Below are 21168 nucleotides of genomic sequence, written 5' to 3' on the forward strand. Positions count from 1 at the left end.
CTGAAAAGAAAATTATACCATAAATATTCCAGTCTTGAAAAGGGTGTTGTGGCTAAGCAACAGGGCACATCAGGGCACATAGGGTAGAACCCCCCCCCCCCCAGGGGGAGAAAGAGAGGTAAAGTTGTTGCAAGTTTTGGTTTGTCCCATCAGGTGTCACAGCAATGAGTCACTCACATGATTTATTTGGCTTCTTATGTAAAAATAGACATTAACCTTTGCACTCCCCTCAAATCCTGTTAATGGCCATCCATCCATCCATCCATTTTCTGAGCCGCTTCTCCTCACTAGGGTCGCGGGCGTGCTGGAGCCTATCCCAGCTGTCATCAGGCAGGAGGCGGGGTACACGCTGAACTGCTTGCCAGCCAATCGCAGGGCACATACAAACAAACAACCATTCGCACTCACATTCACACCTACGGACAATTTAGACTCTCCAATTCATGCATGTTTTTGGGATGTGGATGGAAACCGGAGTGCCCGGAGAAAACCCACGCAGGCACGGGGAGAACATGCAAACACCACACAGGCGGGGCCGGGGATTGAACCGGGTCCTCAGACCTGTGAGGCTGATGCTCTAACCAGTCGGCCACCGTGCCGCCTGTTAATGGCTAGTTGTACCTAATTACACAGGGTATTTGACTTAACAAATGCCTGACACGTTAGGCCCACAAGAATAAGTCAAAAAGTACATACAATGATCACAAAAGAAAAAAGCCAAAATAAATCATGTAGCTTGCGTTTTACTGATGAATGTTTAATGGGAAGCAATGTTTTGTGATCAGTTTTATCTTTCGTTAATTGACATGTTGAAGAAGAAATCAGGGGAACCTACTTCGACAACTACGACTACTACTTTACACGTTACTTTAACCATCCTACATTTATTTATTGTTTTATTTCCCAGGGAAGATGCATATTAATAAACAGTAAATGCACTGTCTGTGTGTCTGTCTGGCTACACCACAGGTGTCCGACTCAAGGCCTGCGGACATGGACCAACAGCACGGAGCTGAGACAAGATGGAAAATCAATCCGATCCATTGCACAAACACTCTACGACCACTTAGAATGTCCTGAAGAAGAAAGAAACCGCCGGTGTACTAAGTAAGCAAACATCAAATGGGTAGCCAAAGGAAAACAACAGCCATTGATGAGCGAGACATTTTTAGAGCTGTAAAGCTAGACCCTAAAACATCTGTTAGTGAGATCAGCACCAACCGTTAGAGGGTAGTGGAATGAAAACAAACAAAAGTGCAAATGCCACACAGGAAAATGCAAGCCACACATTAACAAGAAGAATTGGAAGGCCTTGACACAACTGGAGGCCTCATCACTAAGCCACCAAAATGAGACTTTCATTTAGCACATACACATGTGGAGCATGCAACCTATACATCATCCCCCCCCCTCTCCCCCCAAAAAAAACCCCACATTGACTGCTTAACAAAATGTTTATGTATGTGGCGGCTATCGTAAGGTAACACTGACAACACTCTCGCACATGTTAATAGCGAAGTTGCCAAGTCATGTTCAGAGAAACTTGGTCAGGGAGTGGTAATATGTTGACGAGCCACACTCTTACGTTACAATCCAGCAGAATTCACAGCAGTTGGCTTCCAGACACATTTTCGGAAGGTTTTGTCAGTCTCCAGACTTGAAACCAAGAGAGTATGGATTTTACCTGCTAAAGAGGAAGCTGAAAGGAGCAATCCACCAAAACAATCAACGACTGAAAGAGACAGTGGCGAAAGCCTGGAAAAGCATTGGAAAAGAAAAATGTTGGTGATGCAGTTACTCCCACAAGGATTTGTAACTAATTATTAAGTTAGTATTTGCTCAATCAAATTTTGCTCACCTAAAAATCTGTGCTGTCCTCCAAGTAGTGCATTCGAATATCAATATAAATACCTCAAAAGAAAAGCTGAACTGTTGATCTTTGTCTCATATTCGTCTTTTGATGGCAACCCCAAACGAAAATACATTTAGTGTGGTTTTAACGTTTCTCCACCACCAGAGGGTAGAAGAGCACAAAAACGTAGATTGGTTAAAAAACAAAAAAAAGAAAAAAAGAAAAGAACTGATTTAGGGAATGAAAAGTGAAGGATGCTGCACGACAAAAACATCTAACGGCGACAAACGTCACAGCCGTGCATCATCATGGCACACAGACAAGCCGCTGTGACTTTGATCGTCGCCAACTAAAAATGTGGACGTCTGTTGGAAACTATGCAAGCGCGCGCGCGAGCGCGTGCGGGAACAGTTGCGGCGAAGTTCGCAGACCTGCTCCATGGGAAGAGGAGACGCGAAAACATTTTGCACTGGAACGTGGCAAAGTGACGTTTGAGGACCCTTTGTAAAGGCGAGTAACACTTTTGTTCACGTCATACTTTGTTTAAACCCCCCCCCCCAAAAAAAAATCAAAAACGGAGTCAAACTGAGATAGCTCTGACGCTGAAATGTATTTCCAGTTTTGCCAATAAACCTGCAAATATGTCAACTTAGTGATGGCAGTGTGCATTCATTACAGTTGATGCCAAAGTTTCGTATTTCAATTAATGATTGTTTTGCTGGATTGTGTTTTTGAAAAGGACCGTGATATGTCTGCTCTCTTTCTTTCCACTCCACTCCATTTTTTTTAAATTAATTTTTTCCCCCCCCGTTTACTTCCCCAAAGCATTCAAAACCTGTCTGAACCTGCCTGGGACTTCTGTGTGATCTTGATCTTTGTAAATCAGTAAATCAGCTAATGTCTCATTTAAGCCTCTTTGGAATCTGTAATATCTTTTTTTTTTTTTGTATTGAATTCCCTACTTACCTAGTGATTTTTTTAAAAATTTATTTTAAGTAACACAACTACGCCAGTATTAGATTATTAGCATTAGTATGAGTATTATCAGTTTTTGCCCACAATAACATATTTACAATCCCTGTTTGCGGTTTAAGGCATCAAACATGTTCGCATGTTTTTCACCAAGCAGCAGTAGCCTCAGTGTCAAGACCATCACTGCAGGGGTGGTGAAATGGGAAGAAAAGTGATGATTCTAAGGTCACCCATCACTAATCCCAGAAAAAAATGCATTTTCAATTTGCAGCATTGAAGTGATCCTTGCTATTACCACATCCGTGGCGCCGCCCCTGTATACAGTACTGTATGTGGCCCATCATTATACACTTGCGAACATCCACCTTTTCCTCATTTCTGTTTCAATTCACTCAGGCGTTTCTCTGCTACAACCTGTTTTTTTTTTTTTTTTTTTTTTTTTTTTTTTTTTTTGTCCTGTTCGGCTGTTAGGTCAATCAGAAAGGAGGATCTGTATCCCTTTTATGCCGAAACAGTTTTACTGTGTCACAGTGGACTTTATAAGCTGCCACTGTCGTTTCTTTGTATTCTGATGGATATTTATTGAGAATTACAGTCGTTCAGTCGAACAGAACAAAGTTTTAAAAGGCAAGTGACAGAAACAACAAAAAAGAAAGTGAAAAGGTAATTAATATTGGAAAAGAAGACAACAAAAGACAAGTCACTAGCTGTAAACAAGATGAGGAAAGTAAATCATTATATACCTATCATATACCATTATTTACCACGTACAATGACACATTGAATAAATGAACAATGAATCGAGTTTTGTATGGGGCCGTCGTGCTACTCCCTGTGAGGGAAGGACAGGACAAGGTAGAACAGGACTGGACAGGACAGCGATAGGAGGGGAAACATGCAGGACAGAGGTCGTGGACCCGGCTGGACAACTGAAGTGTGGTGGGAGTGGCTATGTAAATTATAAACATCTAGAGGACCAGAGTGTAAGTGAGGGGATACCCAAGAAATTGGCATAGTTATGTTATTTGTCGCAAATGAGTGAGTGGCCCCACACCTAGCGAATAACTTCCAGGGCTGTGTGTCTGCAGACACATGCAAGTGAATCGACACCATTTCGCATGCACGGTAACTGTCCTGCAATTGCTGCGCCTGCTCCACGGGGGCTGAAGACCCCACCCCGTTCAATCGAGAGGCGGGTTCGGGCCCAGGAGCCCACCCGAGAGCGGCCCGGTGGACGAGGCAAATCCCACACCAAAGGGACCCAGGGTAGTCCACCGGAGGAGGCTGCTGGGGCCCAACGTCACACCCCCAGCCAAACCCCAGGAGAGCGAGACGCCCCCCACCAACTCACAGGGCCCACAATGTAGCCAGTCCCCGCCCAGGCCGAGGGCAAGACGGTGTCCCCTGTTTGGTGGGAAGAGGGCGAATAGGGGTGCACGACATGGAAACAATAAGGACGGCACCCTGGAGAGTAGCCACGGGGCATGAGAGGGGAGCCCCCACTCTAAGCAGCCAACCCACCAGTGGGGCCCGGCCCCGGGATCACTGCCATGAGCCTCGTGAAAACCCACCTCCCCCCTGTTAGGGTGTGGGCGAGGGCTGCTCGCTGCCCCGCAGGTGAACAAAAACCCAAATCCCACTGCCCTCCAGAGATAAGTGTGTGTAGTGCTTTAAAGGAAAGGGTATGAGTGTGTGTAATGCATTAAAATCTTGGGGGGCAGGCAGGGCGGCGGGTCACGCCATTTAGACCGGGTACTGAAACCCGGTCCGACACCCACCCAAGAAATCTAGGTTTGTCTAGCTAGACGATCTAGGTTCGGCATGTTGAAGAAGGATCACCAGCTAATGATGTAATTATTTTTTTTCGCTCTGCAGATATTTTTTCTCAGGCCATATATGATGATGAGATTTAACCAATGATTAATATTGATAGATTGTTTATTTTTCCTGTTTAATAAAATTGTTTTCTGAGCGGTAGCTAACGCAACGAGTATTGATTGTGAATTTGTTTGGGAGGTCGATTATGCTTAAGGCCCCAAGTATGCACAATCTTGGGGAAGGTGTGGAATCCTGCACTTCAAAATATATGAGAGTTTCTGCATCACAGAAGTCCAAAAGCATTGAATTGGTGTGCATTCCCATACAGGATGAAAATAGGTGTCTGGGGTATTTTTAGTGCATTGTGTGCATATATTAGACAAAGAGAAGCCCATTTTATGCAAAGTGTATTGAGTTGTATGGCGCACGAAGCTGTAAATTTGTATTTTTTTGTCATCCTAAACGTATTGTTACAGATTTGTATCCAGTAATTACAGTCAGCAGACATAGAAAGGTCTTCTTCCCATTAAGCGACTGGTGAGTGCATTGATTTTGTGCATGAGATATTTTTTTTCCTTTGTGGGAGAAGCTTCACTATTTGCTTAACAAACGCCGGCGGTTCAAGGGTGGCCTGAAGTGTTGGTAATATTATTGTTAAATAGTTGTTGCAGGTTGTCTGTTCCAATTCTAGCCAAGACTGACGATTCTCATTGTGGTTTAACCAATTAATGAGGTATTGTAAATGGTTAGCGAAATAATCGTGTTTCATGTTGGGAAGCATTTCGGCCTCCCCCCTGTTTACTTTTCTGAAGAGTGGATCAACTAATTCTATGTTTCTTATTTTTTGAATAAATATTTAGTATGGCAGAATCTAAGGTTTTGAACCATTTTAATGTGGGCTTAAATGGAATCATTGAGAATAAATAATTTATTTGAGGTAAGGTTTTCATTTTTATTGTAGCGATTCTTCCAAGTAGTGATATAGGCAAGTTATTCCAACATCTTCAATCAGATGAGATTTTTTTTCCCCCAGAAGTGATGTGTAATTTACGTTGGTTAGCTCTGTGAGTTTTGGTGAAATATTAATACCTAAATATTTCATGTTTCCTGTAGGAATGGGGTAATCTGAAATTTGATCTGCAGGATTCCACGGGTTTGCCGTTACTGGAATTACTGTTGATTTTGTTCAGTTTATAGAGTAGTTTGATAATTGTGAACATTTTTGAATTGATTGAAGACGGCTTGAAGAGATGACCTGGGTTTCTTTAAATAAAGAAGAATATCATCGTGCAGACGTGTTATGTTGACAGTGCTGGCTCTGAGCTGAGAGGTAGGCGGAGATGTTCGCTAGTGACGTAGATAAGCTCGAGATATTCGAATGACCTGATTCTACAGAAAAACATCTGGAACTCAAGAATGCGTGGACGATTTTAATTCATATTTGTCTGAAGACTGCAGCAATAAAGAAAACAATATTCTAGCAAGTTTGGGTTCAGACCATCATGTCATCAGCCCATAGTTATGGTAGTTATTGCTTCGCACACAGCAACCTGGTTTGGTCACGTGTAACCATGATGTGTTAGTCAAATGTGTGTCGCAACGTAGGTTTCTAATATTGTCAATTCACATAATAGTGATCTGAAAAAACGTTTTTCAGTCAATATAGAAATTGGAGCCTAAATTAACGAAAAAAAGCATTATCACTTGGAAAGTAAAGGCATGCATACAGGAATGCTGGCATATTACATTGGAATGTATAATTATTCATAATTTCTAAAGAATATATATATATTTTTGCTCTTCATAAATTTAAAAAAAAAAGAAGTCTTGTCTTTTGGGGCTTCAATCTGACGCTTGGGGCGATATGGATAAAACATACATACCATGAACGTTTCATGGCACTGATGGTAGGAATGCTAACATGTTGTCCTTCTTGTTCTCGAAGGAAGAAAGCAGTCAAATTCCTCTACATTCCAAAAAAAGAAAAAAACAGTTTCCTTCCTAACCAAAACAACATGGGCCAATCCGTTCAGCTGAATTCAGGCAGAACCACTGACCTAGTTTCTACTTTGTGGTCGCTCACACAGCGGTCCTGGAGCGATGATTACTTTGCCATTTGTGCAGATGTGCTTCACGATTCTTTATGTTGCTCAATATTTTACCTTCTCTTTCTCCCATGTTGGTATGCATACACACAAATAATTAAACCATACATCCACGTCTGTCGTGAAAATTGTTTTTCTTTATCTCCTGAAATTGCATTCTGTGAACAACTCGGAAAGAAAATTAGTCAGTGTGGACTTCAAATTAAAGCTAGCGCACTGTTTAAGGAAGTCCTGCTTGCTGTGTGTTTATAGCAAAGCACAATGAAATGTTTATAAAAGGGAGTGAGGCGTCCTGTTTCGTCGTACGGGTTAAAATAATAAATATCGGGACTCCCGCTATATTATATGTGGCTATAAAAAAAGTCTACACATCCCTGTTCAAATGCCAGGGTTTTTTTTTGTGTGTTTTTGTGTGTGTGTGTGTGTGTGTTGGAAAAGAATGAGACCAAGCTAAATCATTTCAAAACTTTCTTCATCATTAACGTGGTCAATTGAGGAGAAAAAAATAAAATAAAAAAACTCTTCTCGAGAGCGGTTGGGGAAAAGAGTATAAGTACCTCTTATAACTGGGGTGTGCCTCTTGAGTAAAACCACATAATGTTAATCTATTTGTCTAAGGCCCCATTCCTAGCTAAAAAAAAAAAAAAAAAAAAAAAACAAACAGCCTCAAAGCATGATGCTGCCACCACCGTGCTCCACTCTACGTATGCTGTTCCCTTGGTGATGAGCAATGTTGTGTTTTCACCAAACATACCTTTCAGAATTATGTACCAAAAGGTCCCGTATGATTTCACCAGACCGTATCATATTAATGTGAAAAAGTTTTGAAAGGATTTGTCTTGGTTTGTTTTTCGTGTCGTTTTTTTCAAACTATATATCACAAAAACCTGCCATTTGTACGGGGGTGTGTAGACCTTTAAGGACCACTGTATAGGGGGGGGGGGGGGGGGGGGGGTGTATTTGCATTTCAAAACATGTTTATCAGTTGATCATGAACTGATGAATTAGAATTCTGGGGACATTGTATCTAGTTTTAATTTTGAATGTAAACTAGTCCTGTGTCATAGTAAAAGACAGCCGGCTAAACTGACATTCTGTGGGGAAGCAGAAGAGAATAATAAACAAAGAATTGGTCCTTAACAACGTGGTAGATTGTGTTGAATTGATTGTTGATAAATCGTGACATGAAGCTGAAGTTTCCATCAAACATGGAATTCACTACTGTAGCAATCCTGGTTCATTCCGTTTAAACTTATTTAGTTTAGTTGTACCAACGATTCCAACGCACGCACACATACGCAGACAAAGAAAATGCGTACTAATAGGACATCACTTAAATGTGTGGATTCTAGTATGTAGCCTCTCAAGTATGTCAAGTTTGTTTTTATTGGAACCAAGAAAGAAAGACAAAGACACACAACTGCCCTACAGTACATTCCTCTGCAGGATGGAATGTTCCCCCAATTCCGAGTTGTTATTGTTTTGTAGCTGAAAGGTAAAGACTCTCAAAGATCAGAATAAATAAAACAAGAGAGAAAAACAGTCAATTGGTACACTGGAGAAGCTGTAGCCAGGAAGCCAAAGAAATTCTTGTTTTGTGATTGTGCAAAGGTTTGTCACGTAACATGAGCTGGACCATAGTGGTCACTTATGCTATTTGTCATGTTACTCGGACAACATTGACTTTTTACTGACACTTTCGTGTTGCTAAATTCCTGTTTCGTCTTGGTGAACCGAGACATATACGTTCCTTTCCTTCAGCCTGCGATGGTGAGGGCGCGCTCTTCCTGTGTGACTCGCGTGCATATCTGCCGAGATGTCTCTGCCAGAAAGGGAAGGACTGACCTAATAAGTTCAACCTGGCAAAACAGAAAGAGGTGGGGTGAGGCAGAGGCGCGTGTTATCACAGCGAACCGTGCGTGTGGAGCATTGTCACTGCTCTGGCCATGGTGTGGCAACAGACAATGTGAGCGGGTACCCTTATTAAATACAGACTAAGCTACCTAAATATGTTTGCGGTATCTGTCTGCCTGCGCCCTGATCAAATTCACCAAAAGCGCGTGAGACCAGCATTCGAGCTTGCGCTAAGACTTAGATGTGGTTTGAGCCTTTCAATTGCACGAAAACCAGAATCCGCTTGCACGTAAATCAGAATCAACTCTCGCAAAAATCAGACTCCGCTTGCTGGAAAATCCTAATCCGCTGGCATTTGCACCGCGCCGCGGGTGCGCTGTCTACGAAAATAGAGCCCGCTGTCTCCGGGCAGATGTTGGGCAATAGTTTGCGTACCTGCTTCTCAGCCAAAGGTTTTGTGTTTGAATCTCGGCCTGACCTTTATGTGTTTGCATTTTCTCCTTGTGCTTGCATGCTGGTTCTCTCTGCATGCTCCAATTTCCTCCTACATTTCAAAACTACGCATGGTAAATGAAAGACTCTCAATTGCCCGTCGGTATGAATGAGAGTGTTTACACTGTACATGCCTTTGTGACCATTGACTCAGCTGGGAAAGATTCCAGTGTGCCCGTGACCCTGAATGTCTATCTAGTGTAAGTTCTAATCAGTCATTGGGAAGTTGAGTTCAAACTGAGTCTTCTCATTTTGGGGGGGGGGAGAGAAGTTGAGAACTGTGTGAAGTGCTATTTAGAAGGGTTTTGCCAAATGGCCTTGCCAAAACCCATACGCTGAACACATTCAGGTAGGAAGACTGAAGAAAAACAGCTGTGCAGGAAGTGGTGCTTGCTAAACCACAATTGAAAAACAATTCTAAATATGAGGCCATAAACACAAATACTGTAATTTTGAAGTGGGAAATAAAATGCGCTTGACAAAGAGAAACCATGACAGGGAGCATAAGAAAACTTGAATACGAAGCAAAGCAGTGAATTCAGGGTGGCAAGGCAAAAAGGGTGGAGGTAGTGAAGCGAAAGAAGAATGAGGGGAATAATTAGAGGGAGTTGAGGAAAAAAGGCAAACTCAGACTGACTCTTCAAAACTGGAAAAAAGCGTCAACTCTTCCCTCTGCGCCGCAGCTGAAGTGTGTGGACTGCTGTGTGTTTGACCAACAGAGCTCCGGTCCGTCCGCTCATCGCCGCAGATGTAAACACACACACAGACGCAAAAGCAGACTCTGACAAAATGGACTCTAACACGTCGAGCGACAACCCTCAAAATGGCCCGATGATTAGGAGCGGCAGCTTCTTCAAGGTAAGGACCGAGTGGCTGGGATTGACATACTGACAATGTGTCCCAAGTATCATTTATAGCTGAAGAAGCTATAAAAAGCTATACAAGACCGAGCCTGCACTTTACCTTGAAAACCTAATCAAACTCATGGAAACGGGTTCCATGTCGGAAATGTTACCGTATTCCATAATGGAGGGTTTCTATATTTTCCGTGGTCACTTGGATATGAAATGTCAATGGATATTTTGAAAGTGTACACAAAGTGCAATGTTTGATTTGTATAAAGTCATTTGCAATGTCTGCATTACATAATTCTTCTACCGGACATTTTTTTACAAGCGTTCAAATCAAAATCATGAGGACTGTCAATGGCTGATGCAATTTCAATAGTCCCTTAAATTACCCAGATCATTTAATCTGTTGAAAATACATTTGTAGAAATGTATTTATGAATACATATATATTCGTTTCATCATTACGTATGTATTATGTACTGCATTTATAGATTTCATATATTTTTTAAATCCATATTTATCAAAACAAATTGGATAAACAAGTGCACTGAACCTTTATTAGAAAACTCGGGGGCTGAGCCAAAGTTTTGCACTTTCAAAACCAATGGTCGAGGGCGGGCTTTGTTCACTGCCACTTCAAAACCAATTCATTGTAGGTTTTCACTTCTTCGACGAAAATGCCTATGCTACGACTTCACTTTTTCTCACTTTCTTTCTGAAGTGACATCAAACAGAACTGTCCCCAATAAGAATTTGCATCCAGTAGTGCTGCAATTAGTCATCGATTATTCGACTGACAATTCTATCGGTATGGTCAAGTGTAAGCTTGTTTGAAGAGCAATTATGAATACACGAGGAAATGAGACGTTCACTTAATAACGAAAGACCTATTGGTTTCCTCTTTTAGATAATCAACAATATTTTTCTGAAATTCACACTGCATTTCCTTGTCTACAAACATTTCTCCCATCTTTGTGAGTATCTTTAAAAAAAAAAAAAAAAAAAGAGAGAAGTTTGTCATCTTGTTATAAAGGTGCAACTTTAGCCAACTGTGGTATCTCAGTCGGAACACTTAAGGGGGGCACAATGTCAAATGTTACGTCAAAAGGTGGCGAAGACAAGGACAAGAAGAAGAATGTCGTTTCACGTTAAAGAGATCGATTGGTAAATCAAGTGAATTAAAAAGACAAATACTGTACAAGAACACTACACTGACTAAACCAGACTTTTTTTTATTTTCCTGAAACCGTCACTTCAGGTTGTGTGCGAACGAATGACTTCAATTCCTCTACCAGACGTCGCCCAATAGGGTGTGAATACTTACAAGATAATAACAATTACTTGCTAGCATATTGGCGTGGGACATGTTGACCTCGTATTTCATTTATTCAGATTGTCAGCATTTTGTTGCTACTTATCATATTTCCCTAGAGTAAATCATGAAGTTCCACATACAGCTGTAGATAGAGACAGCTATGAAGTATTGTTTTTTTCCCCATGTGCTTTGGTCAAAGTAGCAAGTCTTTTCAAGTCTTTTAGCGTATTGTGAACTCGAGTCAAAAGTCAAATTCGGGACTCCGAGTTGAAGCCATGTGACTTGAGTCCACGCCACCTGTGATATCGTCATTAGTCCTACTCGTACTACTGACCGTGTTGGTGCCAACAAGTGTCCCATGCATCAGAACAGTCACACTTGTTGAATGAACCAGACTTTGTCCGGCGTGTCCAAGCCGAGTACGAATTGCCCAGTGCCAAGTGTACCCTTGAGAGGCATACTGTATTACGTAATAAGTATGTATAATAAATATGTATTATCATCTGGCTTTCCTTTATTTGGTCAGCAGTCTCGATTAGCCTAAGTTTACCACATTTATATAGTATTATAATAAGCATTTGTTTCTCATGGATTTCTTTGTGTCGTCAAGGTAACGGTTCAGATTTCATGGGGCTGAAACGACATCGTACCCGAGTCATCATTTGGTTTGTAAAAACGCCCTCTAAATTGTTTACAGAAAGGCTCGTAAGTGCGTAAATGGGATGTAATATGATGAACTCCACTGAACCTCTTTGAAATGTGCTGCAGTCGACTTTACGCAGCTCTCCTCGTGATGAAGTACAAAATGAAACTGATGATTGGCTGAAGCTTTTATCAACTTTGGACTAGATGAATGAATCTCGATAAATGTCAGTGACATTGCATAATCAAGTCACAGGCCCCTGTGGACAAAAGTTTGAAGCACGCGATGCCATGATTTGTTACGGCCTAGAAGTATTTCATGCAAATATTTACTATTTGTTAGCGTAGGTTAGTCATAGATTACAATGCGTTCTGACCTTACATATAACATTTGGGTTCCGTCCTCATTGTAGGAAAGCAACGCCGTCGTAAACCGAGCGCCCCCTATGAGTGTGCATTGTATGGTTCCTACAGCCTTGAACAGACAGAAACACAATTCATACAATATTTGAATGGTTCTTGTTTTTGCTTGAGTAAGTGACCTTCATTGTGTGTGCATTGCACCACATTCGCGACACTGCACACTGGCTTATTTGTATTATACAATCTTTTTTTTTGACCTGACAAACCTTGGGGGAGGTTTTGAGGCATGAACAGGGCAGATTCTGCAAGATCCAACGAGGAGGGGTTGGGGAAGCCTGTGTACGGAATGACCTTTTTGAGAAAAGTATTGCCGAATACTGCACTCTATTGGTCAAGATGTGTCATGTATTATGTTCGCCAAAACCCCAAAAGCAGTTGACATATTTCCTCGATTGCTCAAAGCCAAATCATGAACACAAAAATGATCAGCAAAATAGAACACAACAATCAATCAATCATTTATTCCTACAGCACCATTCATACTTTAAAGCAACACAAAGTGCTTCACAGAACTGGTAGTAAAATAAAACAAATCCCTCCCTAGTGCCCACAGTCACTGATCCACATGCCCCGGGTACCCATCTGCAAAGGCATCCATCCATTTTCTGAGCCGCTTCTCCTCACTAGGGTCGCGGGCGTGCTGGAGCCCATCCCAGCTGTCATCGGGCAGGAGGCGGGGTACACCCGGAACTGGTCGCCAGCCAATCGCAGGGCACATATCAACAAACAACCATTTGCGCTCACGTGCACACTTATGGGCAATGAAGAGTCTTCAATCAACCTACCACGGATGTTTTGGGGTTGTGGGGGGAAACGGGAGTACCCGGAGAAAACTCAGGAACATGCAAACTCCACACAGGCGAGGCCGGGATTCGAACCCCGGTTCTCACAACTACGAGGCAGATGTGCTAACCAGTCTGCGCAAAAGAGCATTAAAAGACATGGATGATGAACCGACGAATAGCACAGAAAGGAAGCAGCGTTGTAGAGACAAGAGAACATACTAGTTATATGAAAACATGAGTTGCTTTCTGTATTCCATTCGCTATTATTGCTGTACTTATTGGTGCTGTACACACGTAAGAGTGGCATCAACCCGTATCTGTGTCAGCCCGAAAGCCAGAATTTTGTGGTTTTTAGCCTGGCAAAAGACACAACGCGCTCACCTGCAAATCATTCGCGTAGCTGAAAACAGAAGCAATTCTCTGAAATAAGGTGGTGGTTGGGGTGGTTGGTATTATCGGGGATCTCAGTTGTCTTACCACTGCGTTGTAAAAAGATCAACCTTCCCAAATTAAATAGTTCATCCTTCTTTTATCTTAATTCTTGAGTGTTGCTGTTTAAATATGCATATTTGGCCGAGTCTGTTTCATTTAAGGGATTGATTTCGGGATTTCATTCTAAAATGGTTCATGTTTAGTATGCAATGGAAGTCTGTAAATTAGGATCAAATGTTCTCAAATGTATTTAGCCACATCAAGAAAATAAAAATGTCTCAAGGTTTTGATGACTGTATACTGTTTTTGCATTCCACAAAAAAAAAATCTATTTTTATACAGAAACTGTTTCATTAATTTGTGTTAATCTTAATTCCACATTTGTTGTATAAATCTATCGTTTTCAATTCATCAGTGTTTGAAATAATTAAATAGTTTTTACCTTATTAATTCCAAGATATGCAGCGACATATCAACTGTATACATATTTGCAGGTGGCTACACTACAAAGATGCGGTGCGAGTGAGGAGGGTGGGTGTTAATGGGCGAGGGTCTGGGAAAGCCCACTCGTGCTCGACTTTGCATTTGATGAGTTCTGTAGCGCAAGCTTTATTTCGCCAAGGTACAAATAATAAATTGGATAAAAATCTCATGGCAGACACCTAAACAAAAATGTCACAAAAAGTGGACTCGCAGGTTCATTATGTATCTTCTGCCATCTAGTGGAAGGCCAACTAATTGTTCTGCCTGTCACTATATTATATATGGTACGAGTACGTTACTGACATTGATAGTTGACCAAAGTTATGTCATTTGGAGTAAATAATAAATGTTCTGGACAATTAAGTAAAATGGGATCGTTCCCTATTGCACACCAGGGGATCTCCCATGGCACACTAATGTGCCACGACACTCTGGTTGGTATTTAATTCCACTTGAAACATAAATCTTAAATTAGGCATGAGCGGCGATTGTGATAATTCAGCCACAAAGACTATTCATTTGTGACACACGCCATCTTTAACTGCATGAAATGAAATGACGACATTGAGGAGAGAACATTTAATTTCTCCAAACATTTGTCCTTCCTCGCTCTTTGAGTGACGAGGACTTCCGGTGGGAGGGTTTTTATGAATCCCACTTGACTTCTAGGCAGGACACGCCCCCGCTGCAATATGATTGGCTGCGGCATCCAGGTAGGACACGCCCTACTGCTTCCAGGTGGAAAAAGTACAGTGGAACCTCGATATAACGGAGTGATAGTCTAATGTCCGTGACATTGAAGCACTTTTGTTTTTTGGCCATATGCACCCATGTCACTATACAGTACAAAATAATTTTACTGTATTTTTTCTCAGGGCCTAAAATGCCCAGTACAGTACAAAGTTATTATAAATACATCTTTTTTAAAAAGCCTGGACATTTTTCAAAGTTTCACATTTCATCCAAACTTACCATGCTGGTGTGGTGATGGTGACATTGTTGACGTACAGTATTCATCATAGGTGAGTTGCTTACATGCTCTGTGAGGAATTAGTGTGCTTCCCAGTTCCAAATCTGTTGCCATAGATGAACGGCTGGACCAAAGACATTTTTTTTACTGTGCCATAAATAGCATGTTCCAGACTCCAGAGACTTGGTTTTAGTATTCCTCAGAGTTAACACCACAGCCATGGTGCTCTCTCTCTCTCTGAGCGGCGCTCTATGCACAATAGACAATAGACAATAGATATAACCATCGTCACATGCCTGCCACGTCAATGCGCCACATTCAACATGGCCACCACATAGGCATGGAAGGCATGTCTTTTGGAATTGTGTCATTATTGTATATCTGTGACTCAGAAATACGGCAGTCCAATTCTTTCCCAGCATTGTCCAACAACGCCAGTAAACAACAGTGACAATTCTGGAACTCACAGACTTTGTCAACAGCATTTTAAGTGACAAATGAAAACTATTTTTGGATTCATTGTCATGTCTCAATGGTGTCCCGTTTTATCCGATAACCCATTATATCGGGGTCTGTTTTATCAAGGTTCCACTGTATCTGATTGCAGTGTGGTGGTGTTATTACGGTATGAATCCCACTAACCCTAACCCACCCTAACCCTAACCCCAGCCCGAACACTAACCGTAACAAACTTGTTTTTATTTTGTCCAAATATGATACATATTTGGAATGGTCATCTCGTTCCATCTGTGTAGCCTGCCCTTCCACGATGGAGCAGCTGATCATAATGCAGCGGGGCATGTCCAACCGAGTGGAACTCAAGTGGGATTCATAACATTTGGTGGGGGGAGCTAACATGTAAACAGAGGAGAGGGCTGAGGACGCTTAAAATAAAGAAATGAGATTTACTCAAAATCTCAACGTGGTTGACTTTAGCTCCCTCTCTTTTTTTTTTACACCAGAAACCATCTTATTTTGAGTAGTAGAACTGTACATACAGATATGTGGTTTTTAAAAAAATAAAATAAAGATACCTAAAAAATCTACAGTAACAATATAGTTGTGCTTACTTCCTCCCACATTACTTCCTACCTCTGCAAAAGAGGCAGGCGGAACCAAATGGTCACCAGAGACATGCTGTATAGAATTGGAAAAAGTCATTTGAAAGGATATGCAAACATGTCTGAACGAGAGACTGGAAAAAGTGCAAATGACTGACGGAAAGGCATCTACGACTGATGCAAAGTGAACAAGACAAGACAAGAACAAGAATAAATGCTGAACAAGAACACAGAGTGCAAGGCATGGACCTGGTGAGAGACACAAAAATAAAAATAAGTCCAGACAATCATCTGAACAGTCAGAAAACTGAATGGAAAACAAAACGTTTTCTCACACTTAGGATGGAGGTGTGCGGAATGCTTTGTGCTTTGTTTCCTGCCTGTCGGAAATTAGACAAACACACAGGAAGGCTGACCAACCATTTCCCTTGTTCTAAGCCTGATAGGTCTCAGTTTCTTGAGCTTGTTTTTTTTTTCTTGGCTTCGTTTACTGCTGTTGCCCCTCCCCCCGCCCCCCCCCCGTACCCTCATCTGTCGAAGCTTCTCGTTCTTTATTCTTGCAGCTGATTGATGCATTTGCGCTGGAGATTGGAGAGTTACAGAAGGAGATGGTTCACACCTCTCCCACAGTGGACCAGGAGCCAGTGGACATACAGGGGTATGATTGTTGTTGCATATGGGTGATTTTCATATAATTTGATCGATAATGGCGAAGACATGGCCGACTGAATTTCCTTTTGAAAATCAATTAATTTGACGGGATACTGTATTATGAATTATTGGCAGTTGTTATCCAGCAAAAGGTCATAACTGCTTCTCAGGGGGAAAACAAGGAATATTTTTCAAACCTTTAGTGTCAAAATGTCTTTACCGTTAGGTGTGAGAAATGATGTTTCATGATTTGCAACAGGTTGTCTGAAGATGCTTATTACATTTTTGGTTTTATAGGCTTTTTCTCCTATTGCTTCATATGCCTTTTCCATGAAAACTAACACAGATGCATTCAAAGTTCTTTTCTGTTTTTTTTTTTGTTTTTTTTTGTGGTTCTTTTGCAAACGGTCGTTATTTGTCTCGCTGTCTTTAAAATGTGAATTCATCAATAACTTTTAGAAAATAGGAATTTAAGCGTGGCTGTTTCAGCATGGTAGACATTTACCCATATAAAACCAAGGCAGCATTAGAAAATGCTAAATTACAAGTGTCTTGACAATTACTGATCAAATTATATGAAAATGACCCACAGATTGTCTCTTGACGAAACCTCTTATCAATCTAAACATTTTGTAGACTTGAACGTTATTGCGTTCCGCTTGCGCTTGGCCCAGTTGCACTCTGTGCTTTGTTTTTTGTTTTTTAACCCCAGCAGCTGGAGAAAGTGTGTAAATATTTGTTTTTCCATCCCATCTTCGCCAGGCCAGAGAGTGAGGTGGGGGGTGAAGTGAGTGGAGTTTACCTGGAGCCCCCCCGACATGGCGGCGTCAGGTGTGAAAGGGATTATGGATATGACTCATTACGGAGGAGAATGAGTGTGTTGGACAGACTGACTCAAACCCACCCCGTGTGGCTGCTGCTGACAGTCAGTGAAGAGGAAGCCACACACATCCTACTTGGTCAACCACCAGGGGTGAGGACCATGAGCTTGAACATTCAAGAGTTATGTTAGTTTTCTAAAATGGCTTATCTTCCCTGGTATGGGGTTGCAGATTTTCTTGGTAAGGAAATCCGTCACTCTGCAGAGGAAGGTCCTCTCCGTGCGTCTGAAAGGGGATCGCTCCAGAAGCTCCATTAGCCACTTCCCTGTCAGAGAGAGCCAGTATAGTAAGTTTCTTGTATTTTGGATTCACATGATCCCCGCTTTCGTGAAATACGGTGCCCATGACTAACACGAACACACAAAGTCTTTGATTTAAATGGTAAACGACATCACAGGCTTTTACACGAAAGAGTTCTAATACGGTTGATAGTATTTCAACTGCAATGTGACAATAGTCATTCATTGGGATTGAACCCCGCTCCTCAGAACTGTGAGGCAGACGCTCTAACCAGTCACCCACCGTGCTGCCAGTCTGTAATCCTGCTAGCAAAAAAAAAAAAAGCGAATCAATGAGGAACATTGTGAAGTGGTTTTAAAAAGTACAATTTACCTATGGAATAATTATCACAGTGGTGTAATACCTCAAGGGTGGCACTAGATTTACTGTAATGCATTCCGTTGATGTTCCCGAAAACTATAAAACTTAAATGGGTTTCTATTGTGCTCCGTTTCTTTTATCCCATTGGTTTGATCTATTTATTTATTGACTGCAACTTGTCCCACGAAATACTTACCATGGATTCTATAACCTCATCTTATTAAGTTTGTTCAGGCTGAATGTGCTTTTGGACCTGAAAATGAATTGCCCCCCTCTGGGAACAATTGCAAAACGTAAAAAATACGTAAGCACTTATATTCATGGTCCAATACCTGTATCTGTTTTTAGGTTAGGACAAGTCACATTTTTTGAGGACTATTTTTTTTCTAATCAACAACCGCAGTGCTTAGGTTTTATCCAAAATGTTAATAAACCTCAAACAAGAATGTTTAAGAAAGTAAAAGTGAGGTTTAGGCTTTTTTTTTTTTAGGAGAATATCAATATGTGGACAATTATTAGGCAACTATTGGTGTGCAGAATTATTACGCAACTAAATGAAAACCAAATTTTCCCATCTCACTTTTTTATTTTCTTCTGTTTAAGTGAGAATTACAAACAAACAACTCATCACATTCCAATAGAAATGGATATAAACCGATATACTGTATGTATGTAAAAATGTGTCCAGTATATTAGCCCTTTTTTTCAATAAAGGTGATAAGCCTTCCATCCATGGATTCAGTCAGTTCCTTGATTTGTTGTCGATTTATTGTTCCGAGAGGTGTACTGTTTTCCTCCACTGTATATGTCCCGTTTAAGAACTGCCCACAAGTTCTCAATTGGGTTCAGGTCAGGTGAGGAAGGGGCCATGTCATCAGTTTTTCCTTTTCAAGGCTTTACTGGCCGCCCATGCAGAGGAGTAGATGCATGAGATGGAGCATTGTCCTGATTAAAAAGCATTGTCTTTTTGAAAGATGCAGACTTCTTCCTGTACCGCTGCCGGACGGAAATGTTTTCTAAAAACTGACAGTATGTTTGGGAGCTCATTTTGAGCCCATCTTCAACCCGAAAAGGTCCAACCAGCCCATACCAGTATCACACCTCCACATTGCTGGTGTCTGAGTTGAAGTTGAAGCTCTGTACCTGTTAGTGATCCAGCCACGGGCCCATCCATCTGGTCCATCAAGATTCACACTCATTGCATCATTCCATGAAATCTTTGAGAAACCTGTCTTCAGATATTTCTTAGCCCAGTCTAGACACGTCAGCTTGTTCAGTGGTGGTCTTTTTTCAGCTTTTCTTCACCTTGGCCATGTCTCTGAACACTGAACGTCTTGTACTTCCACGGATTCCAGGTAGGTGGCAGTTCTGAAATATGTCACAACTTAAAGATAATGAGTTCCTGGTAGCGTCACGCTTGAGTCTTCTCAAATCTTTGGCAGTTAATTTGCGTCTTTTCTCTCAACACGTTTCTTGCAACCCTGTTGCCTATTTGGAACAAAACGTTTGGTGGTTCTGTGAGGACTCCCCAAAATCTTTGATATTTCAAGTGTGCTGCATCCCTTTGAGAGACTTTTGATAATTTTGGACTTTTCACCGTCAGGCCCATTTTGCCTCAGGAAAAGAAGCTGCTTGATAATTACGGACACCGTTATATAGGGCATTGATCTCCTTAGGCCACACTCACACTTAAATAAATGCCCAGCACCTGCTATGCTTAAATCCATTAGGCATTCAGGTTTATCCAGCTGGGAGCTAGCAAATACTATGCCGAAAAGTCATGATGTGGTCAAAATACCTCATTGCTTAATAATTCTGCACGCAGTGTATTGTTCCTGCAATGTCACAATTAGTCTTTTAGGTGTTGCTAACGGATGATCTCAGAGCAGAAAGGGAGTGTCAATATTTACATGTGGGTCATCTCCTGGTCCTCCCCATCTCCTCACACTGGAGTGCAACGATGTTCACTCAACACCATATTCCAACAATATTTTTTTAATATACGACTTATCCTGTTAAGTGTTGCGTGAAGCTGGAGTCTGTGATACAAGCTGCCCTCAGCCAAAAGACAGACTACACCCTCGACTGGTCGCCAGCTAATCGCAGGTTACATGTAGAGACAGACAACCATTCACACTCACATTTACACCATTATTGCGTGGGAGCTAAATCAGTAATGCTATTCTATTATGATAATGTACTGTACCCCCCTACCCACCATTGAGGACTTGCACGTTGCCAGAACTAAGACAAGGGCGTGCAAAATCCTCTCGGACAGTCCGCACCCCGGTCACCGGCTCTTCCAGCTCCTTCCCTCAGGTAGGCGCTACCGATCAACGCAAACTAGAACTAGTAGACATTCCAACAGCTTCTTCCCTCTTGCGATCAACTTCTTAAACACCTAACCTATAATTCCATTACAACAAGCTGGCAATTTTTTGACTTGAGTTCGTTGTCACATTTCTGTGGGGCCAATTATGTATTACTCGTGCACTCACTGTAGTTGTCTCGCCATGCTGCACTATTTGCATATACTGGCCACTCGTGCCAGAGTAGCATCTGCTCCATTTGCACACTGATTGAGGAGTATCTGTAACATTTGCACAACCAACATTGTCCCAGATGATCGCACTACTCGTCACTTTAAACCGCATACACTCCTTGCAGTCTCAGCGCCCTTTGCACAATGGTCATTGCACCGGACTATTGCAATATTAGTCATTCTAAGTGCTAGAGGACTCTGCATCTTTTTGCACAATTGTTTTTTGTCAATGTCTTTATGTCCCCAAAGTGTTCTGTAAATTGACTGTTTGTTGTACTGGAGCGGCTCCAACTACCGGAGACAAATTCCTTGTGTGTTTTGGACATACTTGGCAAATAAAGATGATTCTGATTCTGATTCTGATTTGGATTAGATTACTTTATCTACTGTGCACTAAATTCAATGTTATGTCTATATACAAAACAGATATCTCCATGTT

The 21168-nt window shown here is 41.5% G+C and overlaps 1 protein-coding gene across 6 annotated transcripts in view; it reads left to right on the plus strand.

Annotated features, from left to right (window-relative positions):
- Positions 1 to 971: 971 nt before the first annotated feature.
- LOC133403560 (ras and Rab interactor 2-like) overlaps positions 972 to 21168 on the plus strand; it is a 37624-nt gene continuing 17427 nt past the window's right edge. For 2 of the 6 annotated variants that reach the window (XM_061678506.1, XM_061678511.1), the window contains exons 1-5: positions 974 to 2362; positions 9813 to 9951; positions 16619 to 16713; positions 17469 to 17679; positions 17759 to 17873. In XM_061678506.1, coding sequence (XP_061534490.1) covers positions 9883 to 9951; positions 16619 to 16713; positions 17469 to 17679; positions 17759 to 17873 — 490 coding nt within the window. In that variant the 5' untranslated portion in view covers positions 974 to 2362; positions 9813 to 9882. Of the gene's footprint in view, positions 2363 to 4745; positions 5180 to 9812; positions 9952 to 16618; positions 16714 to 17468; positions 17680 to 17758; positions 17874 to 21168 lie in introns of those variants that run through there. The other 4 variants (XM_061678508.1, XM_061678510.1, XM_061678507.1 and 1 more) reach the window with 4 other exon arrangements.

The sequence above is a fragment of the Phycodurus eques genome, chromosome 6 (assembly GCF_024500275.1).
Source record: "Phycodurus eques isolate BA_2022a chromosome 6, UOR_Pequ_1.1, whole genome shotgun sequence".
In the NCBI taxonomy this organism is placed as follows: domain Eukaryota; kingdom Metazoa; phylum Chordata; class Actinopteri; order Syngnathiformes; family Syngnathidae; genus Phycodurus; species Phycodurus eques.